General features: G+C 43.1%; 1 protein-coding gene and 1 long non-coding RNA gene across 4 annotated transcripts in view; one reads left to right on the top strand and one right to left on the bottom strand.

Annotated features, from left to right (window-relative positions):
- Positions 1-27,673, bottom strand: part of WDFY2 (WD repeat and FYVE domain containing 2) — an 84,467-nt gene that overhangs the window by 45,995 nt on the left and 10,799 nt on the right. Inside the window, exon 1 of one of the 3 annotated variants that reach the window (XM_075139682.1) lies at positions 19,722-20,001. The exons of the other annotated variants lie outside the window; for them this stretch is intronic. Within the exon in view, the coding sequence (XP_074995783.1) occupies positions 19,722-19,858 (137 nt within the window). The 5' untranslated portion in view covers positions 19,859-20,001. Of the gene's footprint in view, positions 1-19,721; positions 20,002-27,673 lie in introns of those variants that run through there. 3 annotated transcript variants of the gene reach the window in all.
- Positions 20,162-25,811, top strand: LOC142077697 (uncharacterized). The gene is made up of 3 exons (XR_012671979.1): positions 20,162-20,248; positions 23,459-23,611; positions 25,509-25,811. It is a non-coding gene; the product is annotated as an uncharacterized LOC142077697 (long non-coding RNA).

Here is a 27,673-nt window from a genome sequence, read left to right as displayed (position 1 = left end):
TAGAGACATTTTTCTGTACTCCCATCAGTTCTTCCAGTCATGCCACACTGCATGCTCCTCTGGCACCCTTCATTTTTATGCACATTTCAACCATGCTATTTCTCTCCCCAGAGTATTGGCTCCAGCACTCTGGTTCAGCAAGGGCTGACAGTGATTTACAAGTCCTGCTAGACTTGGTCTTTTAAAAATACTCATGCTATTGGCAAGAACATAAGCTTCAGATGTGTATGTGTGTGTGGGAGAGGTGCAGATACCCCCTTTGCATCCCAGTCCTCCTGTTTTCAGAAACACCAGTTAACCAGCAGGTACCAGACTACCAAGGTCACCTCTCCTTGGCAGGAGCAAGCCTTCAGCATTTGTGCAACCTCAGGCAACTGCAGAGGTGGTCCACATACCTGCTCAAGCAGCTGTTGTCCCCTTCCTCACCAAGCCAAACATGGCTTTGAAGCAACGAGGCAAAGGCAGATATTGCCATTCCTTCCACCTCACTACAAAGGAAAGAATCTCTTTCCAGTTGATTTCCATTTCTCTACTGCTTGTAGCATCCCAGCCCACTCCCCGTTGCCTGAAAGGCATCACACATTCACTGTCTCTCAATTACTCAAAACAATTGAATGCATTTTAATAATATTTAAACAGGTTAAAAAAATCCATTAATAAGCTGGGAATTACTATGGGCTGCCAGTGGGAAAGGAGCTGCTAGAACACAGAAGGATACAGTGGGTACTTCAGGTTTTCAGAAAGCAACATCTGGCAGATAAAAACTGCTAAACGTGCCAAACACCTTTCACATCACCAAGGCACAAGGTGTTTTTTATCAGATTTCTGGTGCCAGTGTTTTCCTCTATTCAAGCTGCCCCATTTGACTTTCGTATCAGATGACTACTGGATACTGGTATTTAACAGCAGTCAGCATTAGCAAGGATGTGCGGCTGCTCCAAGAGTTCATGCAGGAAGGAGGCAGCTGTCCTTTTTTGAATTTCAAATTGATAAGACGGGGCCACCAAAAGAATGAATAAACAGGAAAGTGAGGAAAGGAGAGAGTGAGTTGAGAGGAATTGTGTTAGAGATAAAACAAGAATGGGAAGAATAAGTAGTAGGGAACTGGTTATAAAGTACGAATGATACAAAGCCTGCAGTAAACACAGCAGCGAGCAGCTGGTACAGTAACCCCTAGACAAGAAAACTGAAACAGCACAGTATTTTGGTAATAATCTATCCAAATTGAGGTAACAGGCTGAAGACAAACCCTTCAAACCCCAAGAGTCTCCCCGCATCCCAGTTACTGGGGTATCAAGAAGTCTGTGCATGAGGTCAGCCCAACCCCAAAAGGAAGGGAGAAGTCCAGCTTCACACTTTGCATTTATGAAGCACTGACGTGGTGACAGACATTGTAATGAAAATCCTTCCAGGAGCATTCAACAACTGAGTATTTCCCTGCATGTAACCTCCAAATATCTAACATGGAAAGTATTTCCTACATTAAGGCTTTTCCAGATAGTGCACTTGCACTTACCTCAGTACCTCACAGAGAGGACATTCTTGCTCTGCTACTTGGGACACTAAATCCATTAGGCTGTATCAGTTTCCTGTTAACAGGATTTTTTTTTTTTCTTTCTGCATTTAAGACAAACAAAGGTTCATTATCTATCACTGTGAAATAAGCATAGAGGAAAATAAACAATAGTTTGAAAAGGAAGTCATGACCAATGCAGACTATCTGAATTCAATTTCAAGTGATCTTTTCTCAACTGCATACTGCAAAATTTGTACTTGAAATAAAACGTTTTCACTGTACGTTTTTTCAGGGAGACAAAAAGCTTCACTTCAATTGGCTTCCTCTGCAGTGCTTGTGGAAAGTTTCAAGTCTCAGCATTGGCTTTTAGCAAGTTCCTCCTCTTGTTCCCTCTCCAACTTAAGTCAAGTTACTACCGAGTCTCAAGACTTTTTTTTTGTTCAAAGAAGCTTAGCTTTTGAATAAGTAAACACACACCAGGGAACCAAACTCAGTTCTGTTCATGGAATGTTGACAAAATATTAATATTAGTCAGAACTAAAACCCAGATGTTTGAGATGCTTCCAAATCAATCCTGGACAGGTAGAGAAAGCAGCGCCATGACCCAGCTCCACAAGAGAACTTAAGGATAGGGATACCAAACACCAGCAGGTCTAAGGTAAGTGTCTGGGAGCATTGCTCCCGCTAGAGAGGTAGGTACTCAAAAATGGGACTCTCATTAAACATGGCAGTTCAAGCCAATCATTGCAAAATGCCAGAAAGATGTGTGAAAATCCACATCCTCCCCAGATCCAGACACACTCCTGCAATCCTAATTTGGACTGCATAAGCACCTGGATCCCAAACACTCACCTCATGACACCCATTTTTACTCCATAGCAGCTTAGCTGTAAGAACACTCAACTAGGAGGACAAGGCAGGCTGCAAGATCTCCTGAGCGTGTGGGGATTGATACCACCCTCTCCAGAATCAAATCTCAAGCATGAGTCTGAGGACGGGGAAAATAATTAAATAAACGGTTGATGGTAGGATGGACATTAGCCTGGCCATTTTCTCCCCAGGAGACTCACAAGTCACCTGTACCTGCTAAGTTCTTACAAGAGCAACTAACCACTCTACAAACTTATCATAGATGCAGCTGTTAGCTTCAACAGCAGTTAAAAACATAACATCGAGACTGATGTTAGGAAGCAACTGAACAAGAATTAAACTTCTTTGCAAGGCAGGATGGATAATCATACGTTTCCTCCCTCTACAAAGAAACTTTCAATTTCTACTTTCAGCTTCAGCAATTGATCTTTTTTCCCCAAATTGCCTAATTTTTTTCAGATAATACATAGCCATAATATATTGCCAAATGGCAACATCAGTGTCTCTCTGATCTGTGATTTCAGGAAACAGTATCAATTTAGTTACGTAGGAGGAAGCAGAGCCAAGTTAGACATCTTGTTCTGTTTATTTTCATGTTATTTTCATGCATAACTGATAGCTATTCATAATTTAAGTTTATTTGACCCCAGATCTGCTCCTCTCTCTCTTAGTATCTGGTTAAAATTGTTGTTTCCATAAGATTTGATGCAATGGAGGCCGAGGAGAATTTCTATTTGGGTCTAGAGTGAGAAAGTGCAATCTTGCGGTACAGCAGGTTTTGTAGAAAAATACTATAAAGATTGTTGTAAAACCTTTATGTCTTGGGTATTCAAGGTACACATGATTCTAAGGAAATCTTGCTGCTTTCTTGATCCTCTGGTCTTGGACCTTAAAGAGACAATCATAATCTTGTAACAACTCAGGGCTGGGCTAAAATAATCTGACGCAATTTCCTTAGTATCACAGGACGCATACCAGAGGGTAATTTCAGATCAACCATCCTGAGAACAGTTAAAGTGATATTAAAAACTAAACAAGAAATTTTTCATAGAAAAGGAGTAAGCACAAAAGGCTTCTACAACAAGACACTCCACGCAAGAAACCCTAACTAGAATATACAAATTCCCTCACAATCCAGGAGAGAACAATAACGTACCATGAAAGAGGAGGAAAGCCCAACGCTCCTCGCCACTGGAAAGCCTGGCTCCAAGACAAAAAACCCAGCTTAGCAACTTGGGCCAACCTCAGGAGCAGGAGAAGAACGCAACTGCCATGGGGCAGCACCATGCCAAAGAATGTCAGAACAACGATCCTACATCCAACACGTATTTTCTGACTCCACCACTGCCCCAACCCAATTACTATGGCAGGGACGCCTATCGTCCTTCTGCCTACAGTAGCAGCTGTAGGTGCACTTCTCCAGTAATGCAAATATGAGCTGCATTTCTGGAGCGCTCGTCTGATCCTGCTCACAAAGAGGTCAGCAAAAAAACTCTCAAATAACACTGGAGCAGGATGAAACCAATCATGATAATTTTAGAGTTTGTTTATATATTGAAGCAAAAGCAAATTACTACTACTTCCTAACAGGAGAGACATCATTCTCACCACATCAGTGGGTAAAGAAAAATAAAATTAAAAAAAAAAAAAAGAGGACTGAAATATATATCATGTGAATCGTCAACCAGATACCCAAATGGAAACAGCTTGTACAAAAATAAGCTATGTAAGACTACGGAAGAGAGACTTTCTCTCCACAAGCCTTTGCCCCAACGATGTATGTAACTTCTGTAACATTATCAGTGGCAGGTAAACTGCACAAGGCAGAAAGACCTACGCAATAGTTACAGAACAAGCATCTCCAGCTGTACAGTGCTTTCTATTGCAAACATGTTTTGAACTTTAATTTAATTATTGTACCTGAGGTTTCCTATGCTTTTCTTAGGTAGAGAAGCTCATAAGCTATTGAAGTAGCACACTTCCTCTTCTTGGTTCCTTTGTGGCATCACCAGTTTTACTAGGAAATGAAAGTTCCTTATCTTCTGTCCACCTTGAAGTTTTAATACAACCTACGTATCCTATTAGAGTTTTCTATAGTCATTTGGCAGCAACACCAAAGATCTTATTGAAGTCTTGGTTACAGGAAAAGATGTATGCGTGGAAAACAATGCTTGGAGTAAGGTTTGGAGCAACTGTATGCCCAACTTATTTCAACTATTTTAGGGACTGGAAGGAGCAGAAATGTCATTTTTATGACTGAAGGTCTTTTCAAAGATGAAAAACTTAGGTAAAGCCTCCCTGCAGAGGGTGTCTGGACTTCCTTGATCTTCTCCAAGCTTTGCTCTACATTTGGATCACCCCGATGAAGAATTCTCTCTTCAGCACGTAACACCCAACTGTATATGTGTTTCAAAGGGGTAGATGATTAGTGGCTTGTATTTCAAAATTGGGCATTACTACAGCCTAGCACTGTTCTATGACTTAAAAAATACAGGATCAAAGCTTTAACTTGGCCTGAAACAGTGGAGGGATTGTCACACTTATCAGAAATGAAGCCTGGGCTCTTCTACTGGTAGCACACGGAGCAGCCCCAGTGCAGCTGCAACGACATCAAGCCCACTGGAAGGATGCCACCCTAGGATGATGTAAGCAGGGAACGAGCTGGCGTGTAAAGAAGCATTCCTGTCCCGTCTCCCAGACCTACAGGACATAATGAAGCAATGCTCTGCTCAAACCAAAGATACTTCCCTGGGTGTCAGAAGCAAAGGCTCATGGAGACAAATTATCTTGACAGCTGTTGAGGAATGTGAGGAGATGTACTCACACAGGTTACAGGTCCAATGCTTGGGCCTCCAGTGGTGCAGCAAGCGAACACAGGGGTCTGACCAGAGGACTTGGCCACAGAGGCCTTGAGTGCCACCTCAGTGCTCCAGCTGGGTTCCAACCCTGGCTGCGGCCCCGCGGGTCGCTGGCCGATGTTGCACGCAGGAATTTGGCAGCATGCACTTCTGCTCAGCGTCACGGCTCTGGGAGACCTGCCCTCCCCCGGACATCTGGTTGAAGTTACTCTTAAGAATCTCAAACTATTTTTGGTCTCAAACTCAGGCTTTTACAAACTTATTGTTACAGATCTCAAACCAGCAGAAACGTTTACAGGCAGACTAGTTTTAAGGGCTGTGTCTTGTTTAAACCAGCAGCTTAGTTTGGTTTTTTCCTTTGTGTTTGTGTTTGTTTGTTTGTTTGGGTTTTTTGTCATTGTTGTTGGGGGTGGGGGGGTTTGGTTTTTTTTTTGGTTTGTGTTTCTGTTTTGGTTTTTTTTTTTTTAAAATCACAGAACCAATTTCCCCTAGGCAATCTGACTCCCCACCAGCAGGGACAGCCACATGATCTGGGTGCCCCGGAGATGTGAAAGACACCTAGATTAATAAATGACACAGGCCTGGAACCAGTCTCTGGCAGCAAGGCCACCTGGCACAGAAACCAGCAGCTGCATCCAAACTGTGTACTGGGAACAGTCCCTGGTCCAACCTGACTCCCAAACCCTGACTGGAGATTATTTGATGCTGTGCAAATTGGCTCATGGCAATAACAGTGCCTGGTACCAACAAACACACAATACAGCCAGCCAGATCCCTGTGCCTGAAAACATGCCTTGGCACTATTTAATTTATTAGAAATACAGTCACTATAGCAACTGGCCCTGGGTTCAACTTCCCGTTTCTCCCAGCTGGTTCATGCAGTCATTGAAAAGAAGAAACAGTATTGATCCCACTGAACTCTGCCCTACATACACCACCCTGTGCAATATTGGGCTTGTTTAGAAGAATCTGAAAGTCTGAACGAGACAGGGTTTGCTGTCTCTGCTCACAAGAGCCCTTCTTTCTTGTTACCTTGTACACCACAAGAATATCTCAAGGGGCTCCATATTTTCCCCACTTTCCCTTCTTGATTTTTATTAGCCTGAGGTCAGTATAAAGGCATTGGCCAGCAATTGAATAAACAGCATTTTCTGGCTTAAATAGAGACATCACACACAGCCATAAAGGGAAATCAAACTAAAAAAAAAAAAAGAAAACCATTGCCAGGATAATGCTTTAGAGAAACACAACGGCTGGCTTGCAAATTAGGAGCCTGCCTGCAAACACAGGTAATATCATTTATTTCTGGAAGAATACCATTGAGTCGGAGGTGTCAATACATGCACAGACATCGCTTTTTGAAAACACTGTTTGCAGTTTTTAATCCACATGCAAAACACTTGAACACAGATCACTAAGCAATTACCCATGTCATTTGCTTTTCCCACATCCAGAATTTTTGTCAAAATGGTTATTTATCTACTTCTCCCACATCACTTTGTATACAAAACACTTGCCTACATAGTTAATAGTCCTGGTTTTGTGATTAAGAACAGAATAACAATTACAATTGTTTCTAAAAAAAAAAAAATCTGTCTCTTTAAATATGTAAAAATGTCTGTTCATGTCAAAAACTGCACATGAACACAAGCTCAGTCTTAGAGCGAGCCAAAAACCATGGGAGACACTGACCGAGGCAGACCAAGCCATTCCTTAGGTTTATGCAAGCTTCCTGCTGGTGACCTCAACATTTGCAGTTCTTGGGCCATTCATTCAGACGTGTTCACATCTCATAAAAAGCAGACAAAGATGTTCATTCCTGATTCCTCAAAAAAGACTTTTAAAGTCATCAGATTTTTATAAGTTGTGACCAAAAGGATGCTGTGGCTGAAACTAGTCCAGGATGGAGACTCTTCTTTCCTGTTAATGAAAGCTTATTAAGGAAATCCTCACCAAACTTCTCTCTTATCTGCCAAAGAACCTACTGGGGAGGAGGGAAAGAAGGAGAAAAAGCATCCTAATAGAGCTTTCCAAATTCAGATAAAGTTAATGCATTTTCAGGCACTACAGCATGTAAATTTTTTTTAAACAACCAGTACCTTCATAACTCCCTTTCCCTACTGCTTTCTCTGGTATCTAAAATGGCTTAGCCACAGTATTTGAGGAAAAGTTAACTGCCGGAAACCTAAGGACCATGACCACCAGCATTTATAGCATTTCTTGTTTTACAAAAAAATTCTACCTTTGTTTTTAATCTTCCACTTCAAAACCAACACTTTGAAATCGAATTAGTGGTATAAGCTACTCCTGTGGGGTTTCCTACCTTTCCGCTGGTCACGTGCTCCCCCACCATACAAGCAACCATAAAGAGCGTACAAAGGGGAAGATGAGATGCCGAACAGCAGAGGTTCCAAATGTTCCCCAGAGCAACGTCCACAGCTGTGCAGCCTGCAGAAATCCTGCCTGCAGTGGGGCTGAGTGCGCGTCCCTGCTACAGCCCATCACGCTCAACGGGACTCCTCATCTGCCAGTGCGTTGCAGCTCAGGCTGCTGCAGGACTTCAAGCACCGCAGCAAGCTCTCCAAAATTTTATGTGCTTTTGCTTTTTGGCTACAAATAAACCTAGCAACAACAGGAATCAGAGTGTGAACCTGAAGGTTTGTACGAGACTGAAATGATGTCCCTGCTGAAGTCCAGCAGGATCATTTACTAGTTCATATTTTGAAAGCATGATGATGGATTCATCTATTCCCACTTATTTACTGGCAGCTGCAGAAGTTAGTGAGAAGAGATTTGTTTATGAAGTCTGATTCATTTCCTGAAGGGAAGAGAGTGCGCGCTTCTTTGGAAATGGATTAGTGCCTATATATTGTGTAACCAACCCCTGCTACGTAACACGCTGTGCCAAGTACAGTGGTCTACCATACCACACATTGGAGTTCATATGCTTAAGCTAACTCCTTCCCATGCTTTCTCCTGCCTGAAGAAATCCAGAAATATCCACTCTTAGCTGCCAACGGCAGCTAATGCAGTCTCAAAAACTCCTATTACTCCTGACTTCAGGTGCAACACAACCTAGAAAACATGAGGTAATATCAGACAGGCCTTCGCTCAATCAGACAGTGCTAAAAGCCTCAGCTGCTAAGGCAGCACACAGACTGGCCCAGACAAGGCTCTGATAGACCCGACACACACTTTTGGAGCTTAATTATAGTTATTCTGACTGAATGGGACATAAAATAGGGCTCAGTGGAACAGAATAAAATGCATCATTTCACTGCAGCAAAAAGCATCAACTTCTTAATTCCAGTCATCACATAACTTTAGTCCAGGCCTAGAGTACAATAAAGCCAAAGGTGTCGATTTTGACTTGACAGATACATTATCTTCTCACCGTCCTCCCTCAGCACAATTAATGTTGAATCAGCTTTAGTCCTCTCTTCCCCATGTGAGAACTACCGCACAGCCCTACTTCGATCTCTAGTTTTTAGCACAGGCAGAAGCAGATACTGATAAAGTAAACCATTACCACAGCATATTAAAAGCATAGAGATCATTCATCTCTAGAAGCCAAAGGCAGGGCTCTTCAGCAAAGGCCCTTCCACCTCCCCTTGAGCTCCTGGCTGGCAGAAAGCAGGCTACGCCGAGGCTGCTGCCTGACCAAGGACTCTTGTGCTACCAGAGTTTGAAGCAATGGGACCAACAGGACAGAAGCAGGCACAAGGGCTGAATGCCTGACATTGGAGAACGGCACAGGCATGAACTTTCCTACTGGACTTCCAGTAATTGCAGAAGTGCAATAAGCCGTTGACAACAACTTATTGCTGGCAGAGCTGCTGAAACAGCCAGTGAAGCAAAGGCATGATTTCTAAGTCCAGCCAAGACATGATGTAGAGGATCTCCCCTGCCACCAGAATGCTGCAGCTGTCTTTAGTCAACCCTGCATTCAGCAGAAGCTAGGCTGAACCACAGGCTATGCAAAGCAGAAAGCATCCCCTTGGAAATTCTACTTTAATTCTATCCCAAGCACATGGTGGTGCAAAACATGAGGCCTTTGCAATGTCAATTTGAACCACTCATTGGATGACTCCATAGCCCTATGCTCTAACAAAACACAGAGCTGAGAGGGGGGGACAGAATTTCCCTGTATCAAATGGGAAAACAGGGATGGAGAAGGGGAGTGAGAAGATACAGCTTAATAACGCTAATAATCAAGAAGAAAATATGTAAAGTAAGGATAATTCAGCACATAAGCAAAATGAGTGCAAACTAGTTACAAATAAAATGTAACCTGTCATTTCCAGTTTCACGGCACATAAAAAGTGGGCAAAATACTTAATAAGGGACCTGTCTCTTAAAAGGGATTACATTACATGGTTTTCAGAGATAAGGGTCAATTGTATTAAATGGAAAAGCAATCCCTTCTGGATCTTTGTGTAACAAACTGGCCTAGAAACATGCATATAGGCAAATACCTTACAGAATACTGAGTTCAACACTTGACCTTGCAGTGTCAGCTGACATCTGTAAGGAAAGAAACCTCAGTGTAGACATTCTTGGAGAAGCATCCAAATCAGAGGAGACATCTATAAGATAAGCTTTGCTGTACTGCTTCAGAAAGGCTAAACAGCGACAAGAAGGAAAGCATCAAAACAGACTAATTTTCAGTGCTCTCCTGCTTCATCTTATCTTGCATCGCAATAAACCTACTGGATTTCCTCTTTCAGTCACTGCCTATATGTTTTTTTATTCCAAGCCACAGATAAGCTAAATAGTGTGGAAGTTGGAGACTGTTGGTACCTATATATCTAAATCTCAAAACCTTTGTACCAGGAGGATATGTACCACTGCTCTGAACCAACACCAACACCCTCCCATACTCTAGCATGCATTAGCTTGCATAAATGTAATTATGTTTTCACTATACCTTATTACCTTTTAAACTAAAGTAAAAGCTTTAGCACCAACTCATGATTAGACCTTACTAGAGCTTTTTTTTAAAAAAAAAAAGCCATTTACTTTAAGACCTAAAGTCCACACGGCAGATGCACCACCTGCTTAAGAATACAATTAAGCCTTTATTTGCTATTATAAGTGAATTCGAAGCTGAAGGTAAATTTACCAAATTTGCACTCACTGCTGGAGGTGCAAAATCTCATTATCTGTCACGTTCTAAACATAGGCAAGGATCTTCTCTCCATATCCCTTCAAGACAGGGCACTGTATTTGCTCTGTCACCTGAATCCAGATAATTCTAATCCAGACAATTCAACCTGGTGGCTAAATAGGCCAATTCACATTAGGACAGTCTTTTCTCAGATTTCTCTCCGCGGGACTTAACTCTTAAGGAAACTGCTATTACAGACTTGTAAAGGTCAAACACACTGCCTTCTGGGGCTGATCGATCACTACCGTTATTTCAAAAACCTGCTAAGAACATCGATCTTTTACCTCACAGTAAGAGGGAACGGTACAGGATTTGGAGAATAAGACAACGTTAGATCAAACTTCTCGGTAAACTTGGCAGCAGAACAGCAGTGCTCTTCTACCCAGAACTGTGCTTTGGCATTGCCTTTGATTCAGTGCTCAAAACCCTAAGAGTTCGCTGAAAAACTTAATTTAAGTGGTGAATCCACATGGTACGACAAGCAAAGCCCATATGTTCAAAGTCTGGCCAAGGTTAGTTACACAACGCTATTTCCTGCAGCCTGACTAAGAGAAAAATTAAAATACCACTTTTTTTAACCCAGCCTCCACAACTGTTCTCCCTCTTACGAGGATGAAGGCTGTATTTTGTCTATCTAAAATTTCAGCGCAGTCTAATTTGCAGAATTTATTACCTGCTTTCTGATAGCCAAATATCCATTTTGACTGTTATTTATGTGCAGTTTCAAGCCATCAGGCACACAGTCTGTGACATATGAAGAACCCTGAGAGATGCATATGGTTTCATGATTATGTAAAACTCCCTCCCTGGAGGGCTGCCTGGTAAACTTGCCCTCTGCTGCTTCTCCTTTCACAAAATTGTCATTTTTGTTCTCCAGACTTGCTCCAGCCACTCGCCCAACCTGTTTGCTGGGGTACTTGCCATTCCTGAGTGGATGTTTGTTTTATATTTCCCCATTTACTGCATTTCATACTTCACCTCACAAAAGTATAAAGAAGAAAGTTTTATTTTCTCTTTCCTAAAACGACACGTGCAGGACAAGGCTCTGCTTTACAGGATGCATCCCGCTGCACATGGCTATTCCCAGCACCCCACGGCTGCCACTCCTGTCCCCTCCCACGGTGCCCCATCCCAGCCTGCCGCATCCTGCAGCACCATCCATCACTCCCTCACACCATATGCAGAGGGGAAACAGCTGTGGTTTTTCTTGCTCCTGTCTTTGCAACAGACTACGCTAGGGACTACTGCAATTCTCATCAAATCCCTGGGCAAATACACGCAGATACTGGCAGAGTTTCATATAAAACCACTTGTATTTGACAGTGCGTGGTGGAAGCACCATGGGCAAGGCAATTACACTTGGCTTCTGGGGTGCTTTTATGCAAATGGCCTTCCAACGCCTGAGAAGTTATGGGGCACAGAACACAATGATGTACAGAAGATACTTGTGCAAAAGCCAATTGCTCTCCTTAGGGCATTGCGCATCATTTATGAATTTTTTAGAGCTCCTGAGCACAGGAGCGACGCGTGCCTGTGTTACACCTTCCCATTTGTTCTCTGAGCCACCAAGTATATTCTGACTTCTCCTAAGACTTTTACAAACAACATTTTACAAAACTTGTGCCGCTTTTGAGCAGTTCTCTTGCATGTATTACCACGTAGCTGAAAGATGTTGCTGGGAAACCTGTCCGCAGATCACTGTCTGCAGATACCATGCAGGAACCAGTGCAGCTGGAGAGAGAGAAAGAAAAAACAGTCTGCCTCAATAACCAAAATCCTATAAGGTAGGTCAAACAAGCTACTGACACATTTCTATTGTGCTACAACTTCACATGTTATTTGAGACCTTCAGTCCACTAAGTGACTCTCAATGAAAGGCCAGTCTTACTGAACTAGCCTGGTAGCTTCAAAACTGTTGCAATTCCTTTATTTTAAGGTATTGCAGCCATTTAACACTGTAGCATCACTGCCTCCTCTAGCCATCTTTAGCTTTAGGAGAGTGCCCCCTCAGTAAGTTTGCAGGCGACACCAAGCTGGGGGGGAGTGTTGATCTGCTCGAGGCTAGGAAGCTCTGCAGAGGGACCTGGACAGGCTGGATCGATGGGCCAAGGCCAACTGTATGAGGTTCAACAAGGCCAAGTGCCGGGTCCTGCACTTCGGCCCCAACAACCCCAGGCAACGCTACAGGCTTGGGGAAGAGTGGCTGGAAAGCTGCCCGGAGGCAAAGGACCTGGGGGTGCTGGTTGACAGCCGGCTGAACATGAGCCGGCAGCGTGCCCAGGTGGCCAAGAAGGCCAGCAGCATCCTGGCCTGTATCAGAAATAGTGTGGCCAGCAGGAGCAGGGAGGTGATCGTGCCCCTGTACTCGGCACTGGTGAGGCCGCACCTCGAATACTGTGTTCAGTTTTGGGCCCCTCACTACAAGAAGGACATGGAGGTGCTGGAGCGTGTCCAGAGAAGGGCAACGAAGCTGGTGAAGGGTCTGGAGCACAAGTCTTATGAGGAGCGGCTGAGGGAACTGGGGTTGTTTAGTCTGGAGAAGAGGAGGCTGAGGGGAGACCTCATCGCGCTCTACAACTACCTGAAAGGAGGTTGTAGTGAGGTGGGTGTTGGTCTCTTCTGCCAAGTAACTAGCGACAGGACGAGAGGAAATGGCCTCAAGTTGTGCCAAGGGAGGTTTAGATTGGACATCAGGAAAAATTTCTTCACTGAAAGGCTTGTCAAGCATTGGAACAGGCTGCCCAGGGAAGTGGTTGAGTCACCATCCCCGGAAGTATTTAAAAGACGTGTAGATGAGGCGTTTAGGGACATGGTGTAGTGGGCATGGTGGTGTTGGGTTGACGGTTGGACTCGATGATCTTGGAGGTCTTTTCCAACCTTAATGGTTCTATGGTACTATGAAAAACCAACAGGTTTCCTGCAACTGTACATTTTTAGTTACATGCCGGCTCTATACTACACATACTCCATAACCAGCATTTTTCTTCCAAGGGCCGCAGTGCACACACAGAGGTGGCATTGTGCAGTCCCCTCTCAGCGAGGAGCGTTGTTCAGCTGCAGGACTGGAGAGGCTGTAGAGGAAGGTCACCAGGCCTGACAGATAGGAGACACGTTGATGAGAGATACAGTCTCTGTGTAAGCAGACGCCAATGAAATTAAGACAGGGTCAGGGAAGACGAGAAGAAAAACGAGAACTGATTAATATGGGAGGAGGATGCACTGTCCTGAAACTTGCTGCAACTCAAGAGCATGGTTCAGCAATTTGCAGAAAAAGAGGCTACCATAAGACAAACGGAAGGTGTATTAAGTAGCTCTTCTTATTCCAAATAAAGCTTGTAAGATAAGATACATGCATCTACACCTTTTCTATAAAAAATAATCTCTAAAACAGAGAGGCGAGTAAAAACCACCGCATCTCTGACTCTAAATGCTCAAGCACCTAATGTTCTGCTCTATTTTGATGCCTAATTGCACTGCTGAAAGTGGGTCCATACAAGTCATGGTCCAAGCCACGTCATATCACACTTTTGCAGCTGCCACTTTGTAGTTAAGACATGAACTTAATACAACTACAGGAGTTGCACCAATTTGTGCATTGACCTACATCAGCTAGCAGTTGCAGGATAGCTCAAATCAGGAAGACGAGACTAAATGTGCTTTAAATCTTCAACTGACACTAAGTACTCGGGGGAGAGCGTCGTAAGGCAAGGGATATACAAGCTTTGTCAAACTTCAACAAGTCATCTCCTGGTGGCACAAAGTGGCACAGGGGGTTAAAAAAAATACGTTGCAAGGTCTCCCACAAGTTACTAAGAGTTTATCATGTGCAACAAGTACTCAGCAAAACATTTTATGTGCTAGTCCCAGGATTTTGGCATCTCAACAGGATACATATTAGTCAAATCAGGAACAGTTACTTTCCAACATCTGCAACAATTTCTGATTCCAAGAGCTTTTGGACCTCCTGTCTTCTCTTAAACTTCTTGCCAGCATCCACTTCGTTCACTCAAACAGCCAGCACTAACCTCCACCCTGAGCTTTATTCCAAACATAGTCATCAAGTTGCAACACATCCAATTAGTTTAAAAAATTCAGAGCAAACAAGTCGCATCTTCAGCAATAGGTCTTTTATGAACTTTGCACTGTTAATGTAGAGTTCCTTCATTTCCTTTCAACAATTTTATCGGTGACTGATATTTTTATCAAAACTTAAAGAGCTTCCAGGCAGGGACAAGTCTTTTTACACCTGTGAAGAACATCCACACCTTCTGCAGCACTGCTTAAGCTACTGCTCATGCTGCAATAGCCTGCAAAACCTACAGGCTTGGACTGATAAACATACACAAACAGCCAGCATCAAAATCAGTTCTCACACCACCTGTACTTCTGCTGCGAACCAACAGCCACACACAAAGCAGAGTGGCTGTCAGTGACAACCCTGTGTTTAGATGAGAGTTACAAACCTGTATTGCAACCATAGCTTTTGCAAACCAATTGCACTCTACCATTCCACCACCGGAGAAAGGAAACCCAGAGAGTTTACCGAGGGTCTGCAGTTCCTCGTGTCCTGCCTGGATGCAGCACCAAGTGAAGAGGCCAACCTTTCCATTAGACATATTTCACAGGCGTGAACTATAATGCTATACGCTTTATGCCCTGGATCTGGACAAGAAAACCATAAGGAGCAAAAGATTACTTTTGATATATTTAAGGGTGGAAAGATCACACTTCTCCATGCTAGAAGACATGTCAGCAGGATGCCAAAGACAACCCCCACGTTTCTTGTCACATATGCACATTCCCATTCCTAGTTCACCATTAGTTTAGCAAAGTCGAGATTTCACCTAAACAAGACAGTCATTCATTTTTTGTCCCCCTTAAAAAAAAACCTGCTAGTTAGCATACCCAGAAGACAAGCCTTGGACAACAGCTTAAGTGCACATCTGCATTTAAAAACCTCTTAAGTACACATCTGCATTTAAAAACCTCAAACTTTAAACCAAACCTAGCAATACAAGCTCTGCAAAGTTTTCTCTGTGTGAGATGAAGATACTAATGTGAACGTACAGGACTAACAGTCTGGGCTCACTGTTTATACAGCGATCTATACAAAGAAGCTGAGACATCTCAGTTCAAAAGGAACTTAAGATGACACAAGGTAGGGGAGAAGACAAAGGTCTCTGTTCCCTTATTTTAAAAAAGAAAAAAAAACCTATGGCATAAATATTTTTCTCCTAGGTTTTGTCACCTTCTAGGAGACTAGAATGCCTGTTTTTTAAAAAGAAAGGATTTTAACAATTTTCAGTTGACTATGAAAGCTTTTACCTCCTGTGAATACTTTAAGGAGAACGGTTCTTGGCTGCAACACTTACATTTCCACGGTCTGTAGCATGGAAGTGAGCACAGCACTCCCACCCAAAAGAGGGTACAGACCAGAGTTCATAATTATCAGGAAAGTTGCCTACACCAGCACATGTCTAAGATTTCCTCACCTACAATATAGCTAGTGGAAAAAAAGATGGCTAGTGGCAAAGCGCAGGTTTACCACGATGACACCTAGCCCCCTCCTGCCAGTCTTGCACAGTGACACAGGATCAGCACATTAGACACCCAGCTGAATTAGCACTCACATCACTGGCAGGCTCTTGAGAAACACAGAAGCGTGCCAACACCAAGCAGAACTGCTTGCACTGAAAGCCGGGTGAGTCAGTGCAACTCTCCCACCATATACCCATGCTCAGGTAAGATTAATGACACTAAATCTTCTTTGGAGCATGGAGTTAGATATGTCTGAACTTGACATGCCAGTGACCTACTTTTCAGATGTGCCCAACACCCACATCTCCCTCTGAAGGCAACAAAAGACAAGGATGCTCAGCAATTTTGAAAGGGTAGCACATGCTTTTAACACACAGGAAGGTGATGACAACTTAGGGCCAGCTGTGCACATTAGGAAAATCCCACTTTAGCTTCACGGGTAGCACATAGGGCATTCAATGCTATGTATCACTCAAGACTCTACACCTTTGGATATATGTGTCTGTTAATTCCACCCGTTTGCTGGCAGGCGAAAGAGCATGGATGAAAGCTAATAACTTATTTCTTATAGCTATCCGGCATCAGATTTATACATTCTTGGATAACAAATGCTGCCACTCCTTTAACTCTCACCTGCCTAGACAGGTGCATCCCTTTTCCTTAGAAGAAAAACACAAAATAAAATTACATCTTATCCCTCCCAATGCACACCAGTTGTACCATAAAGAGATACAGGCTCAAGTCTACTTTGTCCTAGTAAGGAATCGGCCAAATTAACTAAGATTAGGACACAATGCACATCGTTCAACTAACATCACTGACTAGGATTCGGAAGAGAAAATATGTAGAGCGTACAGGTGATGCACACTGAACAGAAACTCCAACCTTGCGGGTTATGTAAAGTTTAGATAATCTAGTTAAATATGTAACCCCCCTTGAGATTCTTCCTTCCCCCTCTATGCAACTCTTTATGAGGAATAACCACACTCACTATTATTACTTAGTTTTCTTTTCATTTCTTAAAATACGTGCATGTATGTGCTACAAATATGATTCAGGGCTATATAATGCATGACTATGTCTGCAAGCTATAGCTGAAACCACTTCCGTGTCTCTTAAAACCAGATAAAACCACTGGTGCCATACAAAATAGAGACTAGAGACCAAGCTCCTGCTTTGAAGGGTTTATGGGTACAGAGCCACATCATGCACTAAAGAAAACCTTTAAAGCGGTACCTAGTTGTTGTGTATGTTAAGACTACTAGCAACTTCAACAATTATATGTTCAGCCATTAATCAGCGAACCAATGGAGAACTCCCTCCTCTTCGTCTCCAGAAGACCCGTCCTCCCTAGCCTGAAACAAGTGCTGGAGATGGCCAGTCGTTGCAGCAGAAGCTCTCTGCAAAAGTTTCAGAGCATTTCTCTCATATGAGCAGTACATATTACAGGCTGGAAAACATGGCCAAAACTCACTTATTTGGCTAACAAGTAAAGAGGCAGATAACATCTCCATAACCGTCCTCTACAATTTCCAGGAATGTCTAAAAGCCCTCCACATTCCAAGGCCATTAAACAACCATGTCAACACTAACACTAGAAGGCAGGTCCAAACACGAAAAGGCACCGTAAGGATCTGCACAAGTCTAATCATAAGCCACAGGTATTGAGAGTCCGGTAAACTATGCTTCCACCCCAGGTATCCTGAAACCTCCAAGTTTGACTCTCAACCTGCTATTCCTTCCAAATAAGTTTTAGACTCTGAACCTTTTAATTACAATAAAAATGCTAATGCAGGTGGAAAATGAAAGAAAAAGCCATCAATCAACTTCTTCATGCCTGAAGAAATAAAAGGCACGATCATAGCTTATAGCATCTCAAAGACACTGCAAACCAACCACACAAGCAGGCAAATTACCTGGTTAGTGCCTTTAAACAGAAAATAGCCTGGGAACCTCCAGACTTACTACAGTATTTTAATGTATGTAGAGCTATCCTGTATCACCAGCAAAATTTTAGACATCTAGCAGCACATCTAGCAGCAGATTTCTTTACCCGGTTTTATCAGCAAGCAGGACCTAACCGCCCTACACCAGGGGTTTGCTCTGGGGTGGGAAGGAAGAGGGATGGTTGCTCATGAACTAGCGAGTTTCTTAGTGTGAACCCCTGGTTTCCACTTCACCACTCGTTTCTGGAACCTGACATCTCCGTTATTAGTGAAACAAAGATCTCTGATCAATCCCTTTCTCTACATAGAAATATCAACTTGGAGCATCAATCTATTCTCAACAACTCGTACATGCTACAACAGCAGAAGCTACTTTTTTTTTCTAAGGTGTGGGGAGAGGCAAAGATTGAGAGAGAGACCTAACAAGAGCAAACGAATTTCAGGAATACTTTCTTACAGATAAAAAGAATTGGCTGAGTAAGCCTAACAAGCTACAATGAGCCAAAACACACTCAAGCTTTATTCAGCTTCACAACAAGTACATAAAAAATGTAAAGACAATAAAATCATGAGCACGTAGCAATGCAAAACTCTGCTTAAAGTTCCTTTAACAGTGTACTTATTTTATGTAGCTCAGTTTCTTTTGCTATGAGGTATAAGAGTTCACTTGGAGACCACTTAGATGAACTTAAATGATCTTAATTTTGCACATATTTGACAAGTAGCTGAAAACTAACTTACAGTGAGAACAAAGACAAGATGAAAGAAATACTGACAGTTTTCCAGAAAGCTAGCAGAGACATAGAAGCAGACACTCAACAGGATAACAGGCATCCAAGAGAAACGGTCCACCAAAAAAACCTTGAGAAACAGAACATATTCATACTCCGGTCAACATTCGTCTTTCAAGGTGGGGACACAGGTTACACCATGCACCCGAGTTGCAAAGAAACTCTGCTTAAAATAATTATTTATGGACTCCACAAGAAAAATAAGCTCTTACTTTAAAGGCAGGCACCTTCAGGATGGAGTTTTGAAGCTCCAGCTGCAGGGCTGAATTAAGTTTGCGCTCTTTCAGAAGAGACAGAGCTGCCTCTGGGCAGCCCCAGACCCCACACAGCCCAGCTAAATGGCCTAAAAACATTCTCCTCTTTGGCAGCTTTACAAACACGGGATTTAACTGCAAGATCTTATTACTGATACGTGGTATTTTTAAACAATTACCAAGAAACGTTTGGAGAGGGGAAATGGGAACCGAAACTACTGTTTTAGCCAATGCCACCGCAATCTTTAAGCAAAGATCTCCACAGGCTCCCTGGCAATCCTTGTGACGAAGGCGATCTCAAACCCCATTTTACCCACGTTAGGAAAAGTCACTTAAGTCCTGCAAGTTTCAGCAGTGCCCCAGCCTACTCACTGCCCTGACCCACATGGCGGTGGAAGAGGAGATGGACACCAAGCTAGAGACCCCTGCCCCAAGCTCCTTCCCCTCCAGGATCAGATGAGGCTGCCTAAAGCAATGTCCCCATGCTGGACCACCGCGACCTGCTGAGGCTTGCCTGGACTCCGGTGGTGAAATCTACAGTCACACCAGTGATTGTGGTGGTGGTCCATCACCACCATCACTCGCCGGTGATGGTGGTGGACCACCACCACAGGACCCATCACCTCCACCATCACTCATCGGTGGTGGTGGTGGACCACCATCGCAGGACCCACTGCAGGTCCACCACCACCATCACCATCACTATCACCGACTAGTGGTGGTGGAGGTGACGGACCACCGCCGCGGCCCCACAAGACCTGTGGACGCCCGCTCCCGGTACCTGTCCTCGGAGACGCTGATGACCCCATCCTCCTTGGGCACTATCGCTGCCATGTTCACCACGTCCTGCGAGCCCTCCACTTTGTTGAGCAGGAGGGGCTTGCGAGTCAGCGCCTTGGGCTGAGGCTCCGCCGCCATGGGCGCCGCGGGGCCGGTGGGCACCGCCGCTGCCGCCGGAGGAGGCTGCGGCCGGGGGAGGCGGCCCGCACTGCCGAGGCGGAGGAGGGACTTGCCGGAGCCGGGCGCCGCCGCGGGCTCCCTGGGAAGCAGGAACCAACGCGGCGGCGGAGGGCGGCGGCACCGCCCCCGAGCCGGGCTGGGCCGGGCGGGGCGGGGCGCGGTGGTCCGAGGCGGGGAAAATGGCGGCCGCCCGCCGCCATCTCGCACAGTGGGGCTGCCGCGCCGCGCCTTTGCAGAGGAAAAACTTTGGCCAGACGGTGGTCTAAACACGCATCTCCTTCAATGGCCGCCCCGCCAGGGGCGCGGGCTGTCCGTGCCGAGCGCGCCCACGCCTCAGGGGGCAGCCAGGTAAACGTGTCCCGTTTCTGACAAGCGGCTAGTGCTCCTCCGTTGGCACGGTTAGGCTGCTTTGCTGTCCGCCCCGTAGCCACATTGCTATGAACCCTTCTGCGAAAGAAAGGGGTGTAAAGATTAAACGGGGCGATTGCTTCCCTCTGTTTACATTACTTTTTCCTATCTGAGTTTATCTTGGGACTGAAGGTCAGCACGTGAGGTAAAGATGGGATTTCTGCTGCTACATTAGACAGTAGAACCTTGTTGTATTAAACTTTCTGTAGTATTTTCTCATCACACAATGTTTACATGATTGAACAATTTCTACATGAATTTCAGTATTTGGTGTTGAAAATGGGTGAAACAAAACGCGGGGCCAGCCTGGCCAGAGGTAATGGTCAGTACAAAGCCTTGCGGCAGGCAGAGCTTGGTGGAGGTTTGCAGCGTGGCAGGGCTGCTTGTGCCATGGCAGTAGAAATTCACTGTCGGAGAGCTTATTCCTAAGGGGAATGCAACAGACATCCAGCAGCTCATTTTTGGCAAGATGCTACTTTTCACTCACTTTTCCTGATGGATTCATTGAGGTCCAAGAAGGTCAGATAACTTACCCAAAGCTCTGTGCTAAAGCCAGTGAAAAAGCACTTCTTCCTGAGATATACGCCAAAATTTCTCGAAAGATTCTGGAAAATCATGCTCAAAGTCTGAACTGTTGTCCTACATCACGGAAGTCGTCAGCAGATTGGAAAGCGTTATTTCAGCTGTAACTTTAAATTTACCCACACTAAGCCGACGAGCAGCAGTTCTCAGTAAAAAAATGCAGTGCTCCTGCCCATCAGCAGAAAAACTGAGGAGACTTGTAAGAGTTCAGGTATGGAACACTCAAAGATCAGGAGTTTACTTTTTCTCTGGGAGTAACATACAGCAGCGTCAGCGACAGAACAAATCCTGATTGCCCACCCGGCACTTATGTTGCCTATGTAGTAGATACAGGCAACAGAGGAAAGATGTAGTGAATTCTCTGGGGCAGAAACTAAATTTTCACAATGTTTAGTAATCTGTGTTACACTCGACATGCAAGCAGTATCTGCAGGATCACAGCAAGACATTTAAGCTTTACTTGACTAAACTATTTGAGGTTCTCAAGTGTACAGTGGACGGAAAGGTCTGCTCAGCAACAGCCAATGGCTGTATAATGGCTCATAGGAAATGAATCTGCAGGCTCAAACTATTTGCCAGAGGATGTGTGATCGCATTAGATAACACCTCTTTCTCACAATGCTTAGAAGAGAACTACTACTAAAGAGGCAATATGGGTGATCCTGCGATCCTAGGCTAGACCTACAGCTAGAAATGCTTGTCTTGCTACTTGATGAGACGGGTGAGATATTCTTTGAAGATGTCGATATACTTGATAGTTTTCAGAATGGATGTGTATCTAAAAATGTCTTTTAAAACTGAAGTCTGGCAAGGTCTGCTGTCTTTGCAGTTGTTTGCATTCAAGACTGCGCACTGTGTGTCGCTGACAGATAAACAGGGGCTGAGGGTATGCTGGAGACAACAGAATGCCGGTTCTTGGGAGGCCCAGAATACTTTTTGCCAAACAGGCCTTTAAGGAAGCAAGTAATGGAGAAAATTAATGTCTTGATAGGAAAAGGCGTAGTTCACAGGACTAGAAGTAGGTCCTATGTATCCCCCAAATTAGCTGGATTTTCTTCAATTGGCTGTTGAGACATATTGCATTTCCCTATTAACCTTGTCTCTCCTATATCCTTAAACAGTTTCAGGTCCAACACTATTCCTTCAAGGTTTAAGACACTGTTTGGAGGAAAACACTGAAAGGGGGGCATGCATTTTGGACCAAAGCCAAATAATAATATGCTGAAATCGAATATATGCTTTATATAAAGGTTTCATCTTTGGAAATAAGTTACCCTTTGGAAAAAAAAAAAACAAAAAAAACCAAACCCACAATGCAAGAGAGGCTTCAGCAGCCAGTCAAGATAAAAATCTTAAGGGCATGTTTTAAAGCTTACCTGTAATAGTGACTTCCTCTGCAAGACCAGGAAGGCACTTGAATAATAGAAAGGTGTCCTGAGGTCTAGTACATCACTTTACCAGGTGTCCAAACTTAAGGTCAATGCTCCACTCTCCCTTATAAGATGGGGAAATACGGTTGGGAAATTATTACACACAAAAGCAGTTTTTCTATGACTGAGGGAAGAAAAAGTAATGCATGGAAAACTGGGGAGAGGAGAAGGGAAGCAGAGAAGAAACAGAAAGATTTCAAAGTGAGACAGGAACCTGGAGCTTCCTCCTGCATTCCACCCGACAGGCTAAAAGAATATTGTTGTAATGGTGGAAAAAGCATTGAAATTACCAACAAGACCTGAGTGTTCTCCCAGATCTACCGTTGTCACACACAATTCAATTAAAAACTTTTTAAAAAGAATTTTCCCATAATGACAAAAACTAATGGACAAAAAGACTTCAAGTTAGATTTGCTATAGACATCAAGTTTAATGAGTACCTGCAGAAGCAAAATTAGGGTAGTTTAGAAAAGTGTTCCCCCATATAATTGGAAAAAAACCCAAGAAAATAAATTTTGTAAATACTTCTTTGCAGTTTTTTTCATTTTCTGTCATAGCTTTAAGGTCAAATTGCATGGATTAAAAATATTGCTAGAACCGAAAGCAAGATGACTTAGTAACTGAATTTGAAGCCAAGAAAAGCAAGCTTATTCAGTTCTTTTTCTAGATTCAAAAAAATTGTAGGGTTAAGAATTATATGATGCTCTTCTGGTATGTGCTTTTTGCAAGTAATCATAAAAATTGCATAGAACGAAATTTATATGACTTCATTTAAAGGTTCTTTTTCTTGTTAACATAAATTCTGAATAGGTAGGAAGTGTAGTTACTAACATGGTATGCTTGGATTATTTGAACTTTCTTGGAAGAGTATATCCATCAGTAAAACAGAGTGAAAAACAAGCTGAAAAATGCAGCTTACTTTATATTGAATGAATATTACCTCATCTTTGTTTCTTAGCATCATTTCTCTTACTCTGTGTTTTGGCATGCCACCATGGTAAATGAAACATCCTTCCCGCTGTTAGTTTTGGCCTTTATTTTCTTCATGCGGGTTGACTTTCACTCCTTTGATTTGGATAGAGCAGAATTAGGCTGCCTGCCTATGAGCAATAATACTGGCTCATGTATTCATGTACAGGATGACAACAGAAGACCTCTGGGAAGAAGCAGTGTTGGTTTGAACCGATGTGTTCACACACAGTGGAGCCACTTTCCATGTCCTCGTACCGCACCAGAGTCTTGGAGGACTTTCTCCAGTTCCTCATCTGCAGTCTTGTTTGAAGCTTGGGAGGTGGAGCAAATTAAATTCCTCATCTTCTCTGGCAATTTGCTTTAAAAGCTGCTCTCTGGCTCCATCTTCTGTTTTGTTTGTTGGTTGGTTTGGGGTTGATTTTATTTATTTATTTATTTTGGTTTATCAGGGTGAGATTCTTCTGAGTTTTACAAACTAAATTTCTTTTAAAAAGTTGGTAATCACGTCTTGTGTGACAGTTCAGACAAGCAGGAGAGAATCCCGACCTGCAGGTCAAAAAGGTGGCCCAGAGAGGAGGGGGCTGGAGGGTCTCCAGCTCTGCTGTCAGCCCGGCTTAGATACTGCTGTCTGCAAAGTTGTTACTTCTGTTACAAGAGGAGGGGAAATCCCTTGGCCAAAAAGCACAGCAATACCTTCTGTTTTGGCGTAATTGTAACTTTTCTGCAAAATTATAATCACTACATGCTCTGGCAACATAGTGACATCTCGCATACCTTTCAGCTGAAACTGGCAAGCACTGGGGCTGCTGAGTAGGAGTAGGACAATTTAATAAACAGGTTGGCCTCTTTGTGGATACTAAGAAAAACACTCCTTTTATAAAGTGCTCAACAATAATAAGAGTAATATTAATAATCCCAAGAACAGGCCTTTAATAAAGAAAAAGTCTTTTATGGCGATTAAATTTTAGGCTCAACCTATTCAATACGTGCCCCTTTGAGCCATTAAGTAATCTGATTCCAGTTGCTCTCACTCTGCAAGAGGGGAACTAGTGTGGGAGCGAAACTGCACTTTGACTGATTCAGTGCTTAAATTTAAAACTGCTCCGTTGACAACGAGCCAGATTTCAGCTTCTGAGGCCTCTTCCTCAATCACCCATGCAAAACCAAAGAACTTATATACACAAAAGATAACCACATAAAAAAGGTAAAACCACTTGGCAACAAGCAGAGCTGCCTCTCAATAGCTGTCAAACGTGGCAGTGTTTTATTCTCTCCCATGCTTTTCTTCTCTGCCTGTGTGTAAACTAAATGTTTTCCAACTTTACAGTATATGGGATTTACAACTTCTTCAAAACTTGCACTTCTACGGAACTGCAAAAATGTGTGCTTAAAATTCTCTCCTTCTCCTGTTTTGTCAGCAGTGATAGCCTTTATAAGATAGTTACTGAGAAATATTTTTAATTTCAGATGCTACATCATTCTTGGAAGCATGTGGGAAACAAATATAGATGAGCTCTTTATATAGAAAGGCAAACTTCACAGAGCACCGAAGTGTTCTCTGGAAAATTCACTTGTCCATCTTGCTTAAAAATACAAAACTTGTTATAAAAATGCACCCCCAAATTTAGACATTGCTCCTTATTTTGCTCCAGGTATTTATCAGTCATACAATGAATAGTACTGCCTATCACATTTCTATTAATAAGCCCTATATGCTCATTACGACAGTTTTCTTCTATATTTCATTAGTTTTGTTTTATGCGGGCATTCAGAAAATGAGGACCTATCAGAAACACAGCTTGAATCTCCTGTAGGTCAAAGTTATGGAGAAAAAGATTAGCTTTAAAAAATATGCATGGCAGTATCACTGTGTAGCACCTTATCAAGAAGAAATACACTCATTTTTAGCTGCCATGCAAGCGCTGTTGGCTTTGTAACTGACTGTGAACATGTGAGAACAAAAAAAGTGATGCTGTGTCAGTGCGTGGGCTGCAAATGAGAACTCCTGGCTCATACATTTTGCCCCATAAGCAATTCTGGCATTGTATGCAGTCTTATTGCTGTTTCCTTTGTCCTCATTGATCCTGCTATAGTATTACTCACATTTTGGGCTCCCGACTTGCTGTAAAAAAACTTTGTAATTTAATTCACTGTCTTTTTGGTGGAACTTTCTGACCACTAATTCTTCTAAGATCATTATTCTTGTATTTTTCTAGGTCTCAGGACTTCAGAACTTTTTTTTCCCCTAAATCTTCCTTCCCTTTCTGATATTGAAGAATCAATCATCAATAAATACATTTTCTATTTGGAAAATGCATTAAAATCACCTATGTAACCTGCTTGAAAGATAAATAAATTTATCTTACATAATGCACGAACTATATGAAAGCTTTGAAGTATTTCCTTTTCTTTCATCTAAAGTATAAAATTAAGAACATATCCAGGGAATATCAAGAAACATTTTCTTACAACTACCTTTGTCTTTTAGCTTTTTTTTTTTATTATTTTCTCACCTTTACTACACATGGGCCTACAGTGGATATTGTTAGGTTGACAAAATGCTTTCAACCATCTGAAACCTCATGAAGTTCAACAAGGCCAAATGCAAGGTCCTGCACCTGGGTTGGGGCAATGCCCCTTATCAATACAGACTGGGGGATGAAGGGATTGAGAGCAGCCCTGCTGAGAAGGACTTGGGGATACCGGTGGACGAAAAGCTAGACATGAGCTGACAATGTGCGCTTCCACCCCAGAAGGCTGACTGTATCCTGGGCTGCATCAAAAGAAGCGTGACCAGCAGGTCGAGGGAGGTGATTCTGCCCCTCTGCTCTGGTGAGACCCCACCTGCAGTACTGCGTCCAGCTCTGGAGTCCTTAGCACAGGAAAGACATGGACCTGTTGGAGCGGGTCCAGAAGAGGGCCATGAAAATGATCAGGGGGCTGGAACACTGCTCCTATGAGGAAAGGCTGAGAGGGTTGGAATTGTTCAGCCTGGAGAAGAGAAGGCTCCAGGGAGACCTTATTGCAGCCTTTCAATATATAAAGGGGGCTTATAAGAAAGATGGAGAGAGACTTTTTAGCAAGGCCTGTAGTGACAGCACAAATGGCAATGGTTTTAAACTGAAAGAGGGTAGGTTTAGATTGGACGTAAGAAGAAATTTTTTTATGATGAGGGTGGTGAGACACTGGAACAAGTTGCCCAGAGAAGTTGTGGATGGCCCATCATTGGAAGTGTTCAAGGTCAGATTGGACAGGGCTTTGAGCAACCTGATCTAATGAAAGATGTTCCTACCCATGGCAGTGGGGTTGGACTAGATGATCTTTAAAGGTCCTTTCCAACCCAAACCATTCTGTGATTCTATGATCTCAGCACATAAAAGTCTGTTTTGAGAAAATCAAACAAGAAAACTGCTATTAAACTATTAAACACTGGTTTTTGCTTGCTAATACTGAAAGCACTTTAGAAGTAGGAATGAAGGAATATTTTACAAAAAAACCCAATTCTGATACGACTTATGGCCAAAAAGATCCTAACAGTGCTACTGCTAACAAAGCTCTAGCATCATTTTAATATGCATTTTTCGATATAAAGTTTTTGGAGCTGGGCAGTTTTCTTGAAGTCAAGCCATTTTGTAGATCACCCCTTACGGCAATTACATGGAAAGCTTCATATTGTACAAACCAAGCATCTGAGTCTCTAAAAAAATAGATAGACCCTCAACTAAAGCTGCCAATTTTTGTTGACTCAAACTTGTGACAAAGGACTGATTTAAAAGCTTGTGGTTCCTGAAGCAGGGTGGCTGAACTTGTCCTTTCTGTGGAAAATGATTCCTGCAAAGAAGTCCTGAGAAGCAGCTTGAAAGCAAAATTGCAGAAGTTTCAGTGTATACAGGGACTTATGACTCTACCATAGGGCTGTTTGAGGAGTTAAAAAAGAATCCCAGATTGTCTAATCAAACTTTTTCATGTTTTATTCTGTATAAATGTTATGAGTCACCTTCACTTTAGCAGGTAAGTCAAGATTTCTGGCCATCACTGCAGGAAGGGGTTCCTCAGCCTGTGAGCACATACATACGCCCCAGTGATGCCACATTTAGATGCGCACTATCGCAGATGGTGTTGTGGAGCATTTGGTTCCCTGATTACCTCATGGCCATTCCTGATAAGCATCATTTTTATTCTAGATAGATTACAGCCAGAATGTCTGATTGCTTTGAACATCTTGCACAGTGGTAGGCCCATATGTCTATAGTCAGAATCTATAGAGTGCCCTTTGATTTTGAAGAAAGAACCGTATCTGAGTCAGGTTTAGCTGCTTTAGGGAGACATCCTTTGGGACAAGAGTGGGTGTCGAAGCACTGGCCCATTCCAGGGCAGCCAC

The sequence above is a fragment of the Calonectris borealis genome, chromosome 1, assembly GCF_964195595.1.
Source record: "Calonectris borealis chromosome 1, bCalBor7.hap1.2, whole genome shotgun sequence".
Lineage (NCBI taxonomy): Eukaryota > Metazoa > Chordata > Aves > Procellariiformes > Procellariidae > Calonectris > Calonectris borealis.
This window is presented reverse-complemented; position numbering and strand designations above follow the sequence as displayed.